The sequence below is a fragment of the Clarias gariepinus genome, chromosome 25 (assembly GCF_024256425.1).
Source record: "Clarias gariepinus isolate MV-2021 ecotype Netherlands chromosome 25, CGAR_prim_01v2, whole genome shotgun sequence".
Lineage (NCBI taxonomy): Eukaryota > Metazoa > Chordata > Actinopteri > Siluriformes > Clariidae > Clarias > Clarias gariepinus.
In genome coordinates, this window is record NC_071124.1 from 24,212,501 (window position 1) to 24,232,081 (window position 19,581).

At 41.3% G+C, this 19,581-nt stretch overlaps 1 protein-coding gene across 12 annotated transcripts in view; it reads right to left on the reverse strand.

Moving 5' to 3' along the window:
* The window catches only part of ptprfb (protein tyrosine phosphatase receptor type Fb), a 149,787-nt gene that overhangs the window by 10,094 nt on the left and 120,112 nt on the right, over positions 1 to 19,581 (reverse strand). For 8 of the 12 annotated variants that reach the window (XM_053486083.1, XM_053486093.1, XM_053486092.1 and 5 more), the window contains 9 exons: positions 18,959 to 19,116; positions 15,456 to 15,568; positions 12,731 to 12,763; positions 9,269 to 9,366; positions 4,227 to 4,350; positions 3,563 to 3,738; positions 2,020 to 2,139; positions 1,644 to 1,798; positions 1 to 148 (listed from right to left, as the gene is read on the reverse strand). The exon at positions 1 to 148 is cut by the window's left edge and continues 138 nt beyond it. In XM_053486083.1, the coding sequence (XP_053342058.1) occupies positions 1 to 148; positions 1,644 to 1,798; positions 2,020 to 2,139; positions 3,563 to 3,738; positions 4,227 to 4,350; positions 9,269 to 9,366; positions 12,731 to 12,763; positions 15,456 to 15,568; positions 18,959 to 19,116 (1,125 nt within the window). The remainder of the gene's footprint in view (positions 149 to 1,643; positions 1,799 to 2,019; positions 2,140 to 3,562; positions 3,739 to 4,226; positions 4,351 to 9,268; positions 9,367 to 12,730; positions 12,764 to 15,455; positions 15,569 to 18,958; positions 19,117 to 19,581) is intronic. The other 4 variants (XM_053486094.1, XM_053486090.1, XM_053486089.1 and 1 more) reach the window with 1 other exon arrangement.

Sequence of the window (19,581 nt, forward strand, 5' to 3'; positions counted from 1 at the left end):
GATGTACTGATCCTCCGTCTGCACCATGTAGTTTCTCTGGGAGCGCATGCACGTCACGTGACCGTAAATGTCCACCGTCTTCTCGTGCTTCATGCGCTCCAGCATGGCGTCGATCACGATGAGGCAGCCGGTCCGACCCACGCCAGCGCTGACGGGTGAAAAACAAACAGCGAGTAAACATACGTTCATCATTTCTCCGTCACTGACACTAATCAAATCACTGACCACTGAATCGAACACTAACCAAATCACTGACTACTGAATCGAACACTAACCAAATCACTGACTACTGAATCGAACACTAATCGAATCACTGACTACTGAATCGAACACTAACCAAATCACTGGCTACTGAATCGAACACTAACCAAATCACTGACTACTGAATCGAACACTAACCAAATCACTGACTACTGAATCGAACACTAATCGAATCACTGACTACTGAATCGAACACTAACCAAATCACTGGCTACTGAATCGAACACTAACCAAATCACTAGCTACTGAATCGAACACTTATTGATTCACTGACTACTGAATCGAACACTAACCAAATCACTGACTACTGAATTGAACACGAATCGAATCACTGACTACTGAATCGAACACTAACCAAATCACTGGCTACTGAATCGAACACGAATCGAATCACTAACTACTGAATCGAACACGAATCGAATCACTGACTACTGAATCGAACACGAATCGAATCACTGACTACTGAATCGAACACTAACCGAATCACTGACTACTGAATCGAACACTAATCGAATCACTGACTACTGAATCGAACACTAACCAAATCACTGGCTACTGAATCGAACACTAACCAAATCACTAGCTACTGAATCGAACACTTATTGATTCACTGACTACTGAATCGAACACTAATCGAATCACTGACTACTGAATCGAACTTTTATCGAATCACTGGCTACTGAATCGAACACTAACCGAATCACTGACTACTGAATCGAACACTAACCAAATCACTGGCTACTGAATCGAACACTAACCAAATCACTGGCTACTGAATCGAACACTAACCAAATCACTAGCTACTGAATCGAACACTAACCGAATCACTGACTACTGAATCGAACTTTTATCGAATCACTGGCTACTGAATCGAACACTAATCGAATCACTGACTACTAAATCGAACACTAATCGAATCACTGGCTACTGAATCGAACACTAATCGAATCACTGACTACTGAATCGAACACTAACCAAATCACTGGCTACTGAATCGAACACTTATTGATTCACTGACTACTGAATCGATTAACACAAACTGAATCAGTGATTACCAAATCACTTAAAACTAAGCGAATCACTAACTGAGCCACTCATGACTGAATTGCTGATCACTAACAGGTGTTGATTAATAAATGAATCACTGTTCATTAACTAAATTCCTTACAACTAATCAAATCTTTAATTACTGACTGAATCACTAATTACTAATGAATCATTGTAATGTATTATCAGTACTGAAATGCCCCGCCTCATCACTGAAAACTGAATCACTGACTGAATCTATTATTAATTTATTGCTATAAATCAAATGTCTACAACTTGAATGACGACGCGTGCGACGTGAGCATGACGTCGACGTGCGACGTGAGTTCTCTCACCTGCAGTGCACCACCATGGGCCCGGCGTCAGGAGGGTTACAGGCTTTGACCCTGCGCAGGAAGGCCAGGATGGGTGTGGGGTACTCGGGCACGCCGTGATCCGGCCACGCCATGAACTGGAACTGTCTCACCTCACGCTTCTCACTGGAGCCGTTCTGATTCACGACATCGGGGGAAAGAAATCCCAAAAATTAAAAAAAGCTCAGGATTTTAGTGCGTGGGGGAAAAATGCATATTTTTTAAATGTAAATCTGAAAATCCTCCACTGTGTGAATAATCAGGAGAAGCAGATGGAGTTTTAAATATTATTCATTCTGCAATGTGCTCAAGGACGAAAGTGTTCGTGCCTTTAAAATTTTAATATGTTTTTTCTTACCTTATAAAGCGCGAACGTACGCACGCTGTAGGTCGCCAGTTCCACCGTGTCCAGCATGGTCACCTGGATCATCCCGTACGTTTCTGTTCCACGAACCGGCCAGTACTGATCACACTTCACCTGTGACAGATAAAAACACAATCTATCTAAGCACCAGAAGTCATACTGTAGGGCGTGAAAGACGCCACTGCGGGAAAGTATTAACAAACAGTTACTGCTATCTAATAATCAGTACTCCTTCCTTAGACATAACAAAATAATATATAGAAATCTTAACATCAAAACAAGTTTTTAAAACTCCATTAACCGACCGTGGAGGGTGTGTAAAAGATCAGAGATATTCTTTTACTACATAATAATGTAATTTAGAAACCTTCGGCCAATCAGAATCGAGCATTCGATAGCGGATACGAACGATAGTTGATATATCAAGATTTTAACGTTACTAAAGACACACGTCAAGCCAAACGCGAGACGTAAATCATGTTTCCCCCCTTTTTCTATCTAAAACGAATAAAAAGATCACCTCAGCGTGACCTTAACATAAAAAAAGCGCTCGTCCTGGACCCGAATCGACGTCCCTTAAGCGCGCCGCGGTATTTTCTCCTCCTCCGTGTCTCCTTTACCCCCGATCTGACCTCCTGTCCATCATCCCGACACTGCCGGTGCAATTTTCTCGGGGTGAGGAAGCTCTAACACCCAGCGGCTGTCAGATGTGACATTTCACACTCGGCGTAGCCACACAACGATCACACTTACACTGATGCACTGACATTTTCCCAACAGGCTTTTTTGTTTTAGTGAAGAGCGTCATGAGCCATTACACCGAAGCGCCTGATAGACACCTTACGCTGACTGCTAAACTTTAGCCTTTATTTCTTTCTTTTTAGAGATTTATGTATTTATAGCAATCCGAATCTGCTGTTCACGGCGCTGAGCGTTTTTTCACTTCACTCGCTGAATAACGTGCAACAAATCTCAGTTCCCGTTAAGCCTTAAAGGTGTCGTAGAGGCACAGGAGACCTCCTTCGAATTCCTCGAGCGTTGAATAATTATCACAAGAATTGAACTGTGATAAATAATTATCACAATTCACCGTGGGGTGACCCCAGGGCTCACTGTGACACTCTGTAACTCGCCGTAATGCTCTATAACTCGCCATAACGCTCCATAACTCGTTGTTATAATATCGTTATTATAATGCTTAAGACACTCAGTAACCTGCTGAGACACTCTGTTAACCGCCATGACACTCCACCATGACACCCGCTGAGGCACTCCGTAACCCACCGAGACACTCTGTAACCCGCCCAGACACTCCGTAACCCGCCATGACACTGCGTAAGCCGCCATGACACCGCGTAAGCCGGCACGACACCGCGTAAGCCGCCACGACACCGCGTAAGCCGCCATGACACTGCGTAAGCCGCCATGACACTCCGCCGTGACACCCGCTAAGGGGCACCATAACCCGCAGTGATATTCCAAACCCGCCGTGACACTCCAAAATTCACCGTAACTCTACAGTGTGTTAGAAACGGACCCGTGACTTCTCCTCCAGTCGGGTCATCATGACGATGGTGCTGGTTCTCTGCTCCCACACCAGCCTCCAGAAATCGCTGAGCGTCTCGGGCAGAGGGCCCTGCGTAGCGATGTAGGCGTTCTGCTTACGGTAGCCATCGATGTAGTTCGCGTTGATGTAGTCGCTCCCAGGGACACCTGTGAATAAATGAGTAGAGCAAGAAAAAACAACAAGGATATTATTGTCAATAACTCGTTTTGTAACAGATACTGTTGAATTTAGACCAAATGTTCTTCCTAATTTTAGACTTTTGACTTTACTGAGTGTCCATGGTTTCATGTATAGGTTTTAACAGCTGTGTTAACAGCTCGTGATGTAAAGATCATCTTAAGATCAGTTCTGATGCGTAAAGCAAATACTTATCATTTATAGTTAGCATTAATTATCCGCGCATTTATTTGCAGAAACTAGCAAAAAAAAAAAAAAAACGAGCTGATACAGGAAAGTTCAACTGTAGGCTTATTGGGGACTTCACATCATTACACACTTTTTCCAGCTACGCCAATATTGTATCATGCTGTATATATTTTATGTATAAAGTGAATCAATCCATAATGATGATTATTATTAGTAGATATCGATCCTGATCGGTTATTAAGCGTGTGTATGTTTGATGGACTCTCACCGTCCACGGAGGTCAGCACGACTCGGGAGTGATCGTAGGCGATGACATTAGCGTAGCGGTTTTTCGGTTTGTTCACCTCCATGTTGGAGTTCTCCCAGGTAAACTGCTGCCCAGGATCGATGGACTAGAGTGAGAAAAGAAAAAAAAAATACAGAGAGAGAGAAACAGATTGTGAGTGACAAACTGAACAGAACTCTCGCTTATGTATTCAGCTCACAGAACTTTCGTTGGCGTGCTCGGTGTCTGGACGGTGATCCGCATCCCAGAATACAGCAGGCCTTTAATCAGGAGAGGTTTTGTTTCTATAGCGACCCGGCACGTCAAAGGAGAGATCCGACTGAACGGGGGAATAAAGCAGTGGAGGATTTATGAGCTCCTGAACCGAGAGCAAGAGCGGGCAAGAGCCTGAGGATCAGATCAACGACGACGCAGTTCATTTTCCAAAAACCGAAACGTGTTCCTGAAATATGCTGTAACACATCGACACGCTATTACACGCTGTAGCACAATTCTAACACACTTAAGATGAACGATACGCAAACAGAAGGATGAACATAAAGTGAAGTAATTAGTCGTACGTTATTGATGGACCATGTGGGATGATGGATAAAAAGACAGAAATGTAACAGAGTGTAACTGTACCACACTTTACTTCACCTTAACACTATGTAACTAGCTGTAACTCATCATAACACTATGTAACCGTAACGCTCCATAACTAGCTGAAACTCTGTAACTAGCTGTAACGCTCCGTAACCAGCTGTAACGCTCTGTAACTATGCTTTGTAATTAGCTGTAACACACTGTAACTTACCATAACACTTCATAACTAGCTGTAACACTCCGTAACTCGCTGCAACGCTCTGTAACTAGCTATAACGCTCCATAACTAGCTGTAACTCTCTGTAACTAGCTGTAACACTCCTTAACTCACCATAATACTCCATAACTTGCTGTAAAACTCCATAAATAGCTGTAACGCTCCTAGCAGTAACGCTCCGTAACTAGCTGTAACACACTGTAACCCACCATAACACTCCATACCAAGCTGTAATGCTCCATAACTAGCTGTAATGCTCCGTAACTAGCTGTAACTCTCTGCTCTCTGTAACCCACCATAAGACTATGTAACTGTAACACTCCATAACTAGCTGTAACCTACTGCCACTCACCATAAATAGCTGTTATGCTCCGTAACTAGCTGTAACGCTCTGTAACTCACCATAACACTATGTAATTGTAACACTTTATAACTAGCTGTAATGCTTCGTAACTAGCTATACTGCTCTGTAACTTGCAATAACGCTCTGTAACTCACCATAACACTATGTAACCGTAACGGTCATAACTAGCTGTAACGCTTTGTAACTAGCTGTAACACTCTGTTACTCACCAAAACACTATGCAACTAGCTGTAATGTTCCAAAACTAGCTGTAACACTCACCATGACACTAACACTCCGTAACTCGCAGTAACACTGTAATTTCGCTGTAACCCATCACATCCTTCTGTAATGCGCCGCACCCTGTAGCACTCGCTAACTTGCTGTTACATGCCGTAACATATCGGACTATATTGTAACTTATTCATGTCTACCTCTCTATCCTTCCCTCCTTCCGCATATTTCTATCCACATTTCCATTCCATGCCCATCTATCTGTTCGTCTATCAGCACTAATGTCCTCCAATGTGCATTTAATACATCCTCCATATCTTCAGTCCACATCCATCCATCCTCTGTCTGGTCCATCCATTTATCTGTCTGTCAATCCGTCCACACATATATATATATATATATATATATACACACACACATCTCCATTAACATACTCATGGTTATATCCACATCATCTAACTGTCAATCTCTCCATTCATCTACAGTCCTTCTAGTGATCCAAATCCCTGTCCATTCCATTTGTCCATCATTCAACATAGTCCATCAATAACATACGTTTATTTACTTTATCCATCCATCTTTTTGTTCACGTATCGTCCATCTCAACTAACGTTCTTCTAATTATCCTGGATGAAACCATTCACATGTCCTCCACCTGTCTAATCATCTACCCCTCTGTCCATTAATCAACCCGTCCGTCCGTCCGTACACACTCTCTCTCTCTCTTTTTCTCCCTCTGTTCGGTGTGTATTTGTGCTACAGCCGTGCCTCAGGTGTGTGAGCCGTAATGTTCCTGCTCCGCGCTGAAGGTGAAGCAGCTGCGGTGTGACCGTGATGGAGTCGTCCAGACCCCGAGGCCTGACGGAGTGACGGCGTGACCGACCTGCACTTTATTCAGAGCCACTGACAGCAGAGGACAGGAAGAACAATGACCGGGAGAGGACGAGAGCAAATGGAGGAGAGAGAAAGAGAGAGAGAGAGAGAAGCAAGGAGACAGAAAGATGGAGTGTAATTTTCCACGACTGTGTTTTTGTCGGAAGTTTGAGTCGCCTCATTTTGTCGCAACATAAAACAAGATAAAAAGAAAAGAAGAAAATATGGTAACACACACAGACACACACACACTGCACCATGGCGCTCCTCCGCAGGTCAGTCACTACTTCACACAGACGGAGGTTTAAATAAAGACCCTCTAATCATGTGAGAAAGGAAGCTGTGATCTTATAGTCGACTCCCCGCCGCTCTAATAGAAGACGAGGTTGAGGGAAGTCGCTCCAGACGCAGAGGAGAAGTGACGAGACCGTAGGAGGCTAATGAGCCCTTTAGGATCTCGCTCCTTTAATCAATTCCCGAAATGACAGCTGCACGTCAATAGGACAAAGAGACGCGAGCGCTCAGGACGTCGCTGGAAACCTAATTAGAAGCACGAATTCGAAAAGAAAGGTTAATTAAAGTAAAAAAAAGAGAAAAAACAGCGCAAATCCACACTCCTTTATTTTATTAAAGAAAATTTCTTATCTTGGATGATACCGAGTCTTAGTGCCGTGGGGTGGGGGTGGGGGGAAGGGGTGGCGATCGTTGAATCAATTCGCGGAGACACACACACACACACACATACACACACACACACACACACACACACACACACACACACACACTGGCCTGCACGGAAGCATCGATAACGCCTCGGAGTGTGTTGATATTCAGGCTCGATCCACCGGTTTTAGACGAGACGAGACACGCCCGCTCGGGTAATCTGTATCCGGGGTAGCATAAGTTTCATGCCGCGGAAATCAACACATGATTATTTATTAAGTAGTTTTTAAACGCTTCGTGATGGACACGTGAGTCTGAGCGTAGTTCGACGCTGCCGCGAGACACGGACATGATGAGGGTTTGATGCGATAACCGGCGCCCATTTCTCTGTCAAGATCCTGGATGTTAGCGGGAAGGGGTTTAGCATAGAGTTAAATGTCTCACTTTCTCTCTCTCACACACACACACTTGCAGAGTGGGAGCTGTCAGCGCTCGTGTTGACGAAGTTGAAAGACGTGAGCAACGACACAGGAACAACGGGTGAGCAAAAAAAAAAAAAACACCTGATGTTCTCGCTCGTTTAGTGCGCTAGTTTTTCCCCGCTGCTGTCTACTAACGTCTCAGTGTTCATATGATACACATATGCAGTTTTAATGTCAATACACACACACTTGAACTCAATGCTTCGAGTATAACAGACACACAGAGGCCACGCCCCACTAAACGACGTGACCTCCTCTGGCGTGTTCCTGACTCACACCCGCGACGCGGCTCACGGCCTTCACGTGTAATTTTTTCTCTGCCCTATACTCCACTTCCTGTAGCGGCGGTGCCAGAGGAGGTGGGCTGGGGCGCTCTTTGGCAGATACGACGGCACAGAACGGCGGGAGGCCGCGAGCCCGAAGCTGCAGCTAGCGAAGAACGAGCGCCAACAGACGTGAGGATCGCCATCTGTTCCCGAGGGGAGGAGGGGGGGCTTCCTTTATAGGGGGCAACGACATCACTTCCTGCCAGTGAAACCTGCTGACTGGAACTGTGTGTGTGTGGGTGTGTGTGTGGAGTACTGTGTGTTTACAAAATACTAGAAATATAAGATAAGCACAGGATGCTAAAATAAAAAAAAAAAAATTTTTTTAAAGACTTCCTGTTCTTGTTGTAATGATACTTTTAGGTTTTTAACTTCTTACTTCTGAATTAAAGAGACACTGAAATAAAAAAAAGACTGTACGTAGGTCCCGGTCCTGTCCTGTCGCAGTAACTCATGCTAGTCACGTTAAATTTTGTCTAGAGTATGAAGGGGTGTGGCTTATCTCGAATGCTACTGGTTGCTTTGTACTTTGTAAGTTGTCGCGTCCAGTCGGACACATTTCCGTCCACTAAAACACAACGCAGTATAAATGGCAGACATTAACTCGGGTATTCATTTCTACGTTAGGAGACGGTCCGCGGTCACGTCTGGCCGTCTGACGAGTTTCATTATGACGCCTTCGGTTTTCGACGAGGCCGCGCTCTCGAGAGCCCCGAGTCTCGAGTGGCACTCGGCACCAAAATGAAGTGAAATCTTTCGCTCCTTTTTTACGCGACTGCCGCGAGCGAGAAATCAAAGCTCGCACTCTGCTAATCAGGGCCGCGAGGTGAACCCGCAGGAGCGCGCCGCTGAAAACGAGCAGCTGGCATCAAGCGCGAATGCGAATTCCTGTCAAAACAGTCAGGGCGGGCGTCTGAAGAGCCGCGGGAAAAAAACTGTATTATAACAAGGCGGAAGCGAGGGAAATACAAAAAAAAAGGGCAGACAATCAAGGTACAAACCAGACAAAACAACTTAATTATGAAACAATACTTAAAAGAGAAATCATTAAACAAAACCTGAGGTGATTTTTTTTTCTTGTTCTACAGAGGAGCACTTTTTTTTTTGGAATAAAAACAAGTCTGAGACTGAAGGAAAGAAAAAAAAAAAACATAATTTTTAATTACTGTATAATTTCCCAAATATAAATTGATAAGTATGGAAGGAGTCTCCAGTACCAGTGTAATATAACATTTAAAGAGGAATTAAAGAGCATTTGACATGTGGGGGAGGGGGAGGGGGTGTGTCTGAGTGGTGATTACCTCGTACTCCTGCGAGAAGCGCAGACTGTCGTTGGCTTTGAGCCGCTCGATGTGGTCGGCCAGCTCGCACACGGAGATGGGAGGATGTTCTCTCATTCCTGGAGAAGAGAGAGAGAGAGAAGGAAAGTGTTGAGTGAAAGGGACGGCTACCACTCATCTATCTCGAGGCTGTGGAGACAGGGTGACGAGTGCGAGGGTGACGAGTGCGAGGCTGCCGGCGAGGACGTGGTGGAGATGCGCTGCGCTGAGGTGTGATGTCAGGGAAGCGTTGACAAACAGGAAAAAAGAAAGAAAATAAAAAACGACAAAGAAAAAAAAGGATAGAATTTTCATCCACATGTTTGGACGCAAAATCTTGTGCTGAAAATTGCGAACAGCTGCTACGGGGGGCGGGGCTTATCTCACATAGAAAAGAGAATCTAGAAGGGTTAGCTATTCTGAAGCTAGTTCATATGTTTAGTAGAATATTATGACACGTCCATCAATAAAGGAAACTTTATTGATGGGCGAAAAAAGAAAAAGCTTGATTTAAAAAATCAATTATTTTTTTTTGGTTTAATTTTTGATGCATGTTCGGAGTTGCTTGCGTTTTTTTTTCCGTACTATACCTAAAAAATTTTTTTATAAAATATTTTAATTTTATAAAAAAAATCGACAATATGAATATGAGTAATCTCTTTTTAATGACATCAACATAAATAACGTCTTTGCCTTTAATGCTAACAAAAATGTTTGCGTTTTTTTTTTTACCTAGTGTTTTATAGAATCGAATCTTGTTTAAATTTTTTTTTTACATTTGGATGGAAATTTACCCACAAATTAAAAACAAGAAAGAGAAAAAAAGAAAGACAGATAAAAGACTGGTAGCGTTAGCATGTCCTGATGCTAACATGCGGTGAAGGAGTAGAAGCGTTAATAATTTCAAATATACAGCACAAACTGTTCAATTAAAAACATAAATATATATAATAAATTGTAAATTAGAGTTTGTGACATTATCACAATCCCACATTAGGAAAACTACAGTAAGTATAACCTGCGGTGTCCGCCATGTTCGCCCAAATCTCTGAGATTAGCGTCAAAAGATGATGCAAACATCTGTTTAGAATTCGGCCGAGCTTAAGAACTGCAAGCTTGATCTTACAGATTAAAAATAAAAACATTATTTATTACACTGGGGACGAACAAAATAATTGACAACAGTTTCGCGTTTACGGCAGAAATCTGATGAAATTATGAAAAACCCAGTTGGTTCGTCGGAAAAGCGCTCGCATCGTTTTACAGTTTCTGCGATTTTACGCTTGTTTATTTAATTAAGCGATTTTGTAAAAAATAAAAAAATAAATTAACCCCATCCCAAAAAATATTTTAGAACAAAAGAAATGGCACCCTGTAAAAGGACAAGTGTTTAATCTATTACTGGAAGCTTTACCACAGGGGGGCGCTGTTTTACCCGTTTTACTTGTTTTTAGATCTCTGTAAAGATAGCCTTTTACGAAGTCTTGTGGGAGGGGCTTAAATGTATAAATCACCAAATTTGTCTTCAGTGATTGATGTCACATGAGTGCGAAGAAATGTTTGGAAATTTTAAGTTTAGTCAGGCTACAATTTGTTTTTGTTTTTTTTTATTAATTTTTTTTAAAGTTTGTATTTTGAAAATAATGGACACCACAAACACGACAACAAAAAATCCTCAAAGCCTACACGTCATCCTAAACTACATCTTGTTTAGTCTCGCGCTTGTAGCTCCCAACGCAAAACATTGAAAAACAAGGAGCGAACTTTGAAAGAGCCGTGTCCGACTGATTACATCATCTGTAGTAAAGCCTGAACGTCGTGCGAATATCAAACTTTTCCCCCTCCCCCCCTCTCAGATCTCTAATCTTGGCTGTTGTTTCGCACCTCCTTATGAATCGATCATTAATTGCGCTAGCTCCGATCCTTCCTTCCTTCCTTCTCTCCAATCTGCCCCAGATTTCTTGTCAGCAGTTATAAGATGATTTATGGCTAATCTTCTCCGTGTTTCTGAGGCTGAGAGCGCTTAATTGGATTTGGGAACGTTCTCTGCTCACGTCGCTTTTTTTTTCTTTTCTTTTTTTAGTGAGAAAGAAAAGGAGGACATTTAAGACGAAAACAAGAAATGGGCTCGAATCTAATAAAGCGGAGTTAAAGCGTGGGATAAAAACACGCAGAGTACACGAGCACATGAATTAAGGGGGGTGGGGTTCTAATTAGGGATCTCTGGGGGCGGGGGGGTTATGGGCGTAGCCGGAGGACGAAAATAAGAACCACGAGAGCGTTACGGGACACGAGTAGCTACAGTAAATGTACAAAAACATATGAGAACTTTAATCCGCCCTAAACAGCTACAAACACAGAAATACATTCATAAAAAAAAAAAGCTTCTGAAGTTTTAATGTGACTTTATTGTTATTTTTAAACATTTGTACTAAAAGTTATTAGTCCAGTTCGCGATTTTGTTTTTTAAGCTTTAATATAATTTTATATTTTTAAAAAAATGAGCCGGTTTGTTACAACATTTACAGAAACGACTCCATGAAGTGTTTTTTCAGCTCAAAGTCTTCGGGAGTTTTCCATCAGAGAACGAGGAAACACTTTACAGCGTAGCAACTACAGCTAGCTAGCTAAAGCGCTTAGAACCTAATATTGATAAAATAATATTTAAATATATACGTGAACATTAACTACAGTAAGAGCGTAAACTTTTTTTGATGATTTAAAGTTGTGAAAGTATTAAACGCCAGTCGATCGAGTTTTTCGATCGGATTTACGGATTTAAGCAGATTAACCGTAACAATCGAAACATAAACATAGGAATTAAAAACGCAGAACGTGTTTCTCAACGCAGGCAAATCATTATTTAAAATTTTTTAAACTTCTCTATTTCTAATTTACTGTAAACATATCTTAAAATTTCTTTTATTTTACTAAAATAGCTTTAATAAACTAATATACTAAAATGCTTTAAATAATTTTTATCTCACACGCTCCAGGGAACAGCGGAGCGCGTCTGTAAATCTTTTATTTGTAAATCTATTATCTCTTATTATACTTGGTGTTATTATTTAGAATTTGCTTTTTGGAAACTGGGGAAATAATAATAATAATAAATATATCAAGTTTCTTCACTAGCTGTTTTTCGGGACGTCACCTGATACAAATTAAAATAAAAAAAATAAAAAAAAACATCTCTTGGCGCCCCTGAAGCGTACGGTACGTCTCATTTTATAATCCTGAGGTCTTTTCTGGCTGTGAGGTTGGTTTCTTGTTGTTCCTGCCAGACACAGTGCGGTAATAAAGCGCAGGGTGATGTACAGCAGGCCGGGGTAAACGGCGGCGGTGACTGATGGCAGAAAAACAGCGAAATACAGAGACAGACAGGCGGAGGGAGAAGCCGAACAGAGCTACGAGGGAGCGTGCAGAGACACAGCAGGAACTAACTTGGAGTGTCGAGGCAGCAGGAAGTGCTGGGACCTGCAGAGAAGAAGAAAAAAAAACAATGGAGGAAGGAAAAAAAAAGAAGAAGAGGAAGAAGAAAAATAAAGAGCTATCAATCTGAGGCCTCCAAGCTGCAGAGCTAAACGTCTGAGAGTTAAGAGAGAGAGGACGAGAGGAAGAGAGAGAGAGAAAGAGACTGAGAGGAAGAGAGAGAGATGGCGGGGTCACAGTGAATACGGGAACGTCACGGTCGCTTAGGTGGAGCACAACGGGGAAAGTCAGGAATGTTATAGCACACACACATACACACACAACATACACACGCACAAACACGCAGAGCTTACTGGAAATAATACTGGGAAATAAAAAACGGGAGCTGACGCAAGAGGGTCGACGAGAGGACGCGATAAACCTCGGGGTGCGTTTAATGAGTGTGTGAAATATGAGGAGTGTGTGGAAGTGTGAGGGCAACACAGACGGGAAAGAGAAGCAACGAGACCAGGGACCAATAATAATAATAATAATAAAAATAATAATAAAAAGGAGGCGTTCGAATCAAACCGAGACTTGCAGTGAAACAGGCGACTTTGAGATGTCCTGGGAGGCCGGTGTATGAAGCTGGCAGTCGAACCTCGGCTCCTTTCTACCTTGATGGTGTCAGAGTGCGAGTGAAACACTACGATAAGTTCATTAGTGTGCTGTTATTCTGTACTGTTATCCACAGTCCCGCTTTGACTCGAACGCCACGTATAGCTGCTGTGAAGTGTGAAGAGGCTCAGTGTGTGCTGTGGTCACACTAGTGAAGGTCAGGTGTTTAACAGGAACAGGACACGGATGTGGACAACCGCTTTAATCCATCCGGTGTGAATCAGAAACGTCACGCCGGAGGGGTCACCCATGCGGCGATCGCGAGCTCAGTCTGGGCCGTAAAGCGTCTTGGCGTGATCTCTAATAACCCCACAGGAAGGTCTCACCGTTCACGACATGGGGGGAAAACATGCGATGACATTTGCTCTCTCTCTCATTTATAAAAACAAATTCTCGTCCTTCTTCATGCTCAGCTTCACAGCTACAAAGAAAAATGCGCTAATGAAGTGACGAGGATCGCGTAAAGAGCTCTGATGATGAACAGAGATCCTTTTAACAGCTGGAAAGAAACAAGAAAGAAAGAAAGAAAAAGAGTGACTTTAAGCCAGAGGAGGCATTTTAACGCTCGGCTGATCCTTTTCCACTCCTGATGAACGAGCGGCGGCTCCGCCCTTTTCCACACTAATTAAAGACTTAAACAGCTTTAACTGTGGGAGGAAAACAAAAATATTCACATTTGGCTAATTAAAGACGGATCGCGCAATTGTCAAAGGCGCTCAGATAGTGAAGAAGAAGAAGAAGAGAGGAAAAGAGAATGGAGTTTATTCCATAAATTAAGCGCGATTAGTCGCAGTGGGCTTACAATAAAGGGGAAATGGTATGGTAAAGATATAAAGAGAGAGAGAGAGAGAGAGAGAGAGAGAGAGTAAAGAGGAAGATGGGAGCTGTTTGATGAATCATTTCTTAAAATAGGTCGATTTATTGTTGCTAAATGAATCGAGATGACACTCAGGCTGAGTAAAAAACACTTAACCACGACGCTTTGGTTAAAAATAAAAAAAGACAACCCGAGTCGGCGCTTACAATCTGACAGCCTCCAATTACACACTCTGGTTAAAAAAAAAAAAAAGAAGAAGAAAAGATTTTGCACGTGCAAGTGAATCAAAACTCTGACAAAGGATGTGACTCTGTCTTGGAAAGTTTTTTTTTTTTTTGCGCTATAAACATTTTTTCTACGTATAACCGGATGGCGTAAAAGAGTTCTTTTGTTTAATGATTGTCTGCGTACAACAGCATGAGATAAAAACCGCAACCACCTCGCAGAAGCACGCGAAAATCCTATAAACCTTTCTTGTAAAAATAAAAAGAGCAAAATTAAAATATCAAATATACTTTACTATTTAACAAAATTGGTAGCTAAAAATCAACTTAATTGTCTTTTCATATATTAATAAGTTTGTTTCCTAATTACGCCATTTGAATTTGTTGGAAATATACAAATTTTATTATTATTTTATACTATAATTTTTATTTTATTTTATTATTTATTAAACTTTTTTTTTTTTTTTTTTTTTACAGAAAATGTATTTATATACAGTAAATACAACTATAAAGAATAAAGCTTGGAAAAAAAAGTTTATAAAATAAATCAAAGACACAACTTGGTGCTTTTGTTCGCCGCGAGCTACGTGGCGTTTTTAGTGTGAGACCTGTGTTCACGAGAATTAGTGTGTGATTAACAGCTAAAAGTACAAGAAAGGTTTGTAAAACTAATAAAAGAATTTTAAACATTTACAGTGACCTTTTGACGAGCTTCTGCACTGCTATTTATGAAAACCTTTGATAAGTGTGTTAACAATAAAAAATAAAAAAAACAGAAAAAAGCAAACTAATGTTGGTAGACTAATTTCTACCAAAAACAAACAAACAAAAGATAAAAGCAGCTAAATTTAATTTACAAAAATGAATAAAATGTAACAAAAACCCTGTGATGCTTCTTATTGTTGTTTTCTGTTAAAAGGTAACGTTCGTATCTTTATCTCAAAGTATTAAATTAACTAGAATCAAATTAAGTTCGACTGTGTAATTATGTTAAAGCTGTTTGAAATATAAAATAATTTAAACAGACAAAGAAAGTTACCTGGGGTCTGATAGTTGATTCTCCTCATTTCCACGGGATCAGACGAGTTGGCCAGGAGGGAGTCCTTCACCCCGCTCAAGTGTTCGTCTTTAGGCAGCGGAGACGCTCGCTTCCTGTGAGACAGGAAGTGACATTGTGGTTAGCCCCCATGTAGCCATTTTGGCTTAAAAAAACAAAAACAAATAACCACATAGCAACAACAACATCAACAACAACAACAAGAACCCCACTGACGTAGATGAGACAAGTTACAGTTAGAACATTTGGACATCGAGTGTGCGGTCAGCGGCGGACACGTGGAAGGAATAAAAAAAAAGGCCAGTACGGTTCTGGTTCCGTGAAGGATGCCGAATCGAGTCGCGACAGCTGCAGTGAGCACCCGAGCCGGCTCGTTTTTTTTAGCGAAGGCGTAGTGAGGAAAACGAGGCATGTGGGTAATTAGCACGTCAGCCGAGTAATTACAGCACGGACGCAGACACACCTGCAGATCGAGCGACTAATGTGCTAGCAGGTGCTAGAGGAAACTGGGAGAAAACACACACCCACACACACACACACACACACACACACACACACACACACACACACCTCATATCTGGAAATAAGAATACTGTTTAACAGTCAAATTTACAGGTGTGACTTGCGCACAGGGGGGCGGAGTTAAAGTAAAAAGAGGCGTGTCTTTGTTGACCGTTCTATCTTGAGTGATACCTGGTCCACGTCCAGCGCCACCGTCTGACAGTTTAAAGGAATAACTTAATTGTTATGATATCTCATATGTCCAAGCGCACAAATGTGAATAAACACTCGCCGCTGGATCAAGTGCTATTCGTTAAATCTTCCTTTGTCATAAGTCTTTTAAGTTTTAAAGGCTACATTTACGTTACGAGTCACGTCACTAGATTTTGAGATCTGAAACTCTGAGCTCGGGTTTGCCCGAGTGACATTTATCTGATTGTAGTTAACGTTAGCGCGTATAAGTATAAAGAATAAGGTATAAGGAGAAGAGTTCATAAACCAAATTGGCATGCGTACATCAATACATCTTTGCTCACGTTATCTCTGATAAAACAAATCAGATTCGCGCGACATTTGATTTTAGCGAGGTTTTGCTCTGGAAGACGACGAGCGGTTAGTCGACTGGATTTGTTGAGGTCCAGAAGAAGGAAGAAAGCGCCTCGCGATTAGCTGTTGCTAGCGCTGCTATGAAATCTCTGCGCTGCCAGTGCTGATTGATGACATCAGCAAGTGTCGTACGCTCACGCAGAAGCACAAAGTCACACACTGTCCCGTTCTCATCCAAGTCACATGACCCTGTATTGCATATGTAGCCGCGGAACATGTATGACTCAAGCGAACAGAGGGCGTAACCCGACTCTGAACACCGGGAACTTTCCTCAGGTAAGCACTGATATAAATTCATTTCAATTAAGTTCACCAACTGTAAAAATTGGGCTTCAGTAAAACGGTAATCTTTTGGTTCATCCGCAGTTTGACGAGCCCAAAAAGAAAAAGAAAAAAGAAAAGAAAAAAGAGCAACAGAATGTTCTGGCTGAAGGAAATGTCAGCTTTGACGACGAGAACATTTCTATTCTCACCACCCGCCAGTCTGGCATTTACTTTACAATGGGGCCATTCAGCACCCAGGTGACGCGCCACAAAGGCTACGTTAGCGCGCTAGCTCCCAGTCAACCTTAAGTAGAACAGATGAGGATCAACACAGCGTGATACAAAAATTTTAAATAAATAAATCACTACACACACACACACACAGAGCACAAACACGTTTCACTTTATCTAAAACTTTTATTACAAAGGGAACTGAATACGAACACTTCAGTCACCTGACCAATCAAAACCAAACAAACGGTGCTCAGGTGCAATAACAACGCTATTTATACACGGCTAGCTTAAATTGAGCATGATGCATCTTTTATTAGCCAGAAATAGCATCACTTAGTTACGTGATGTCACTATAAACTGAACAGGATGGGCGAGCTAGTTAACATACAGAAAGCTAGCGTTATATTAGCGAAAACTGCAGTGAAAGTTTGTGTTTTATTTATGGTTAAAATACTGATTAATATAAAAATTCACATCTAGCTAGTGTCTAGTCTCAATGAAGCTTCTAATAAACATAAGTATTAAAAATATTTGTTATAACGATATAATTGCACGTAAGATAAATTACACGGTTAATCCTAGACTCATATTTTTAAGCTTATTGTCTATTAACTGATTTTATTCCATTTGGTATTTGGTACAAAACTAACTTGGCGTGTGATTGGTCGTCTGACGGAATAATGGGCGTGTCCACTCTGAGAAACGTACTTTCCACGACTGAACACCAACATGCACATCATCTGTGTGAGAACCCGAGCTACTCGTGGACACCGCGGGGTTGCGGGGTGGAGTGCGGAATATTTATTAAAATATTATAAGTTGTAAAAGTTTAAAAAGTGTTATTTTGAACAAACCGGAGACCCGCGGCGCCCATCGCCTCAGCCCCCCCCGCAGTCCCGGTGTCCGGCGGCGAGACGGATGGATGAGTGAGAAGAGAAAGAGAGAGGGATGGAGGAACAGAAACCCTGATGCGAGAACACCTACCTCTCCTGTTTGCTGTTCGCACGGAGCAGAAAGAGCGAGAGATACGCAGAGTTAGTGACCGTCCCAAAAATATAAATAAATTATAGTTTCATAAATAAATAAACAAGAAAAAAAAACAGAGATGCGAGGCTGAGAAAATCTCACTGAGAACGACAGAGTGAGAGAACGACACGGGACAGACGCACACACTCGTCATGTGGTTAAATCCAACATGCGGCGCCAGCACCGAACATCATCATCATCATCATCATCATCACACAGGGGATTAATGAGAGGAAGAAGTTACACAGAAATTAATGACAGACTGAAAAGAATAAGGAAAAAAAATGGCAAAGAAGTCCAGAGAAAAGGAAGGAAAAATAAGGATTTAAAAAAGTTTTTTTAGGTCTTAAAAAGATAAAGATTTAGGAAAAGTAAAAAATAATAATTAAAAGTCAAGATGGAAGAAATCAATAACAAAAAAAGATGAGAGAGTAGAAAAACACAAAAAAGAGAGGGAAAGAAAAACAACTTGAAGCGGCTAAACGGCTCCTAACAAAACAAACATTTTGTTACATTTTTATATTCACATTAAAAATTCTATTATAATTACCATTTTAGGTTTATTTACACAAATATATTAACACATTTTTAAGATGCATTTTTTAAAAAAGGTAAATTTGAACTGTTAAGTACAATATAAACCTGTTTAATTTTGAACATAAAATTTAACAGTACATTTTTCTATTATCTAATTTTAGTTGATGGAACGTTAAAATTTGAACCCCGGCAAATTTTTAAACAGCTTTAAAGTTCTTAAAGTGGATTTCTTTTATTTTCTGACACTAAAACACGTTAAACACAACCGTAGTAGGAAAAGCAGGAGAACGCGCGGAATGGCGGTCAGGACGTCTCACCTTTTGAAGAGGATGATGGCGATGACGATGCTGACGATGAGCACCACGGCGAGGACCGGCCCCATCACCCACAACATCTCAGGAGATTCCACGGTGCGAGGCAAAATGCCGCTCTCCACCATCACCGGGTCCGAGTACGGGCTGGACGAGAACACGCGCTGCAGGAACACAAGACGCAAAGAAACAAAAAATAATTTACACTCAGAAAATAACCAAAGGGTAATGTTACATGTGAATGGATGACAGCACGCTGGGGGCGGAGCTAGTGCTTGCTTGTTTGTTTCAAAAGAAATCACACGCTAAATTAGATCAGATTAGAACAACTATGACAATATTTTTTATTTTGCAATACAAAAGCAATTTTTAATGAATTTCTTTTTTGTTTATGCCTAATCAGTTGTTATACTGTAGTTCATACTTGCACTATAAAGTTTATTTTTCATATGATTCCATCGCATTGTTTATGGTCTAAAGGTGGGGACAAGTGTAAAACATAAATAAAATGAGTTTCATTACAAATAAATAATAATAATAATAATATAGTATACATTCAGAGGTGCTAAATTTTTACTTTCACCTAGATGAACTTGCTAACCTCAATAAATAAACAATTTAAAAAACAT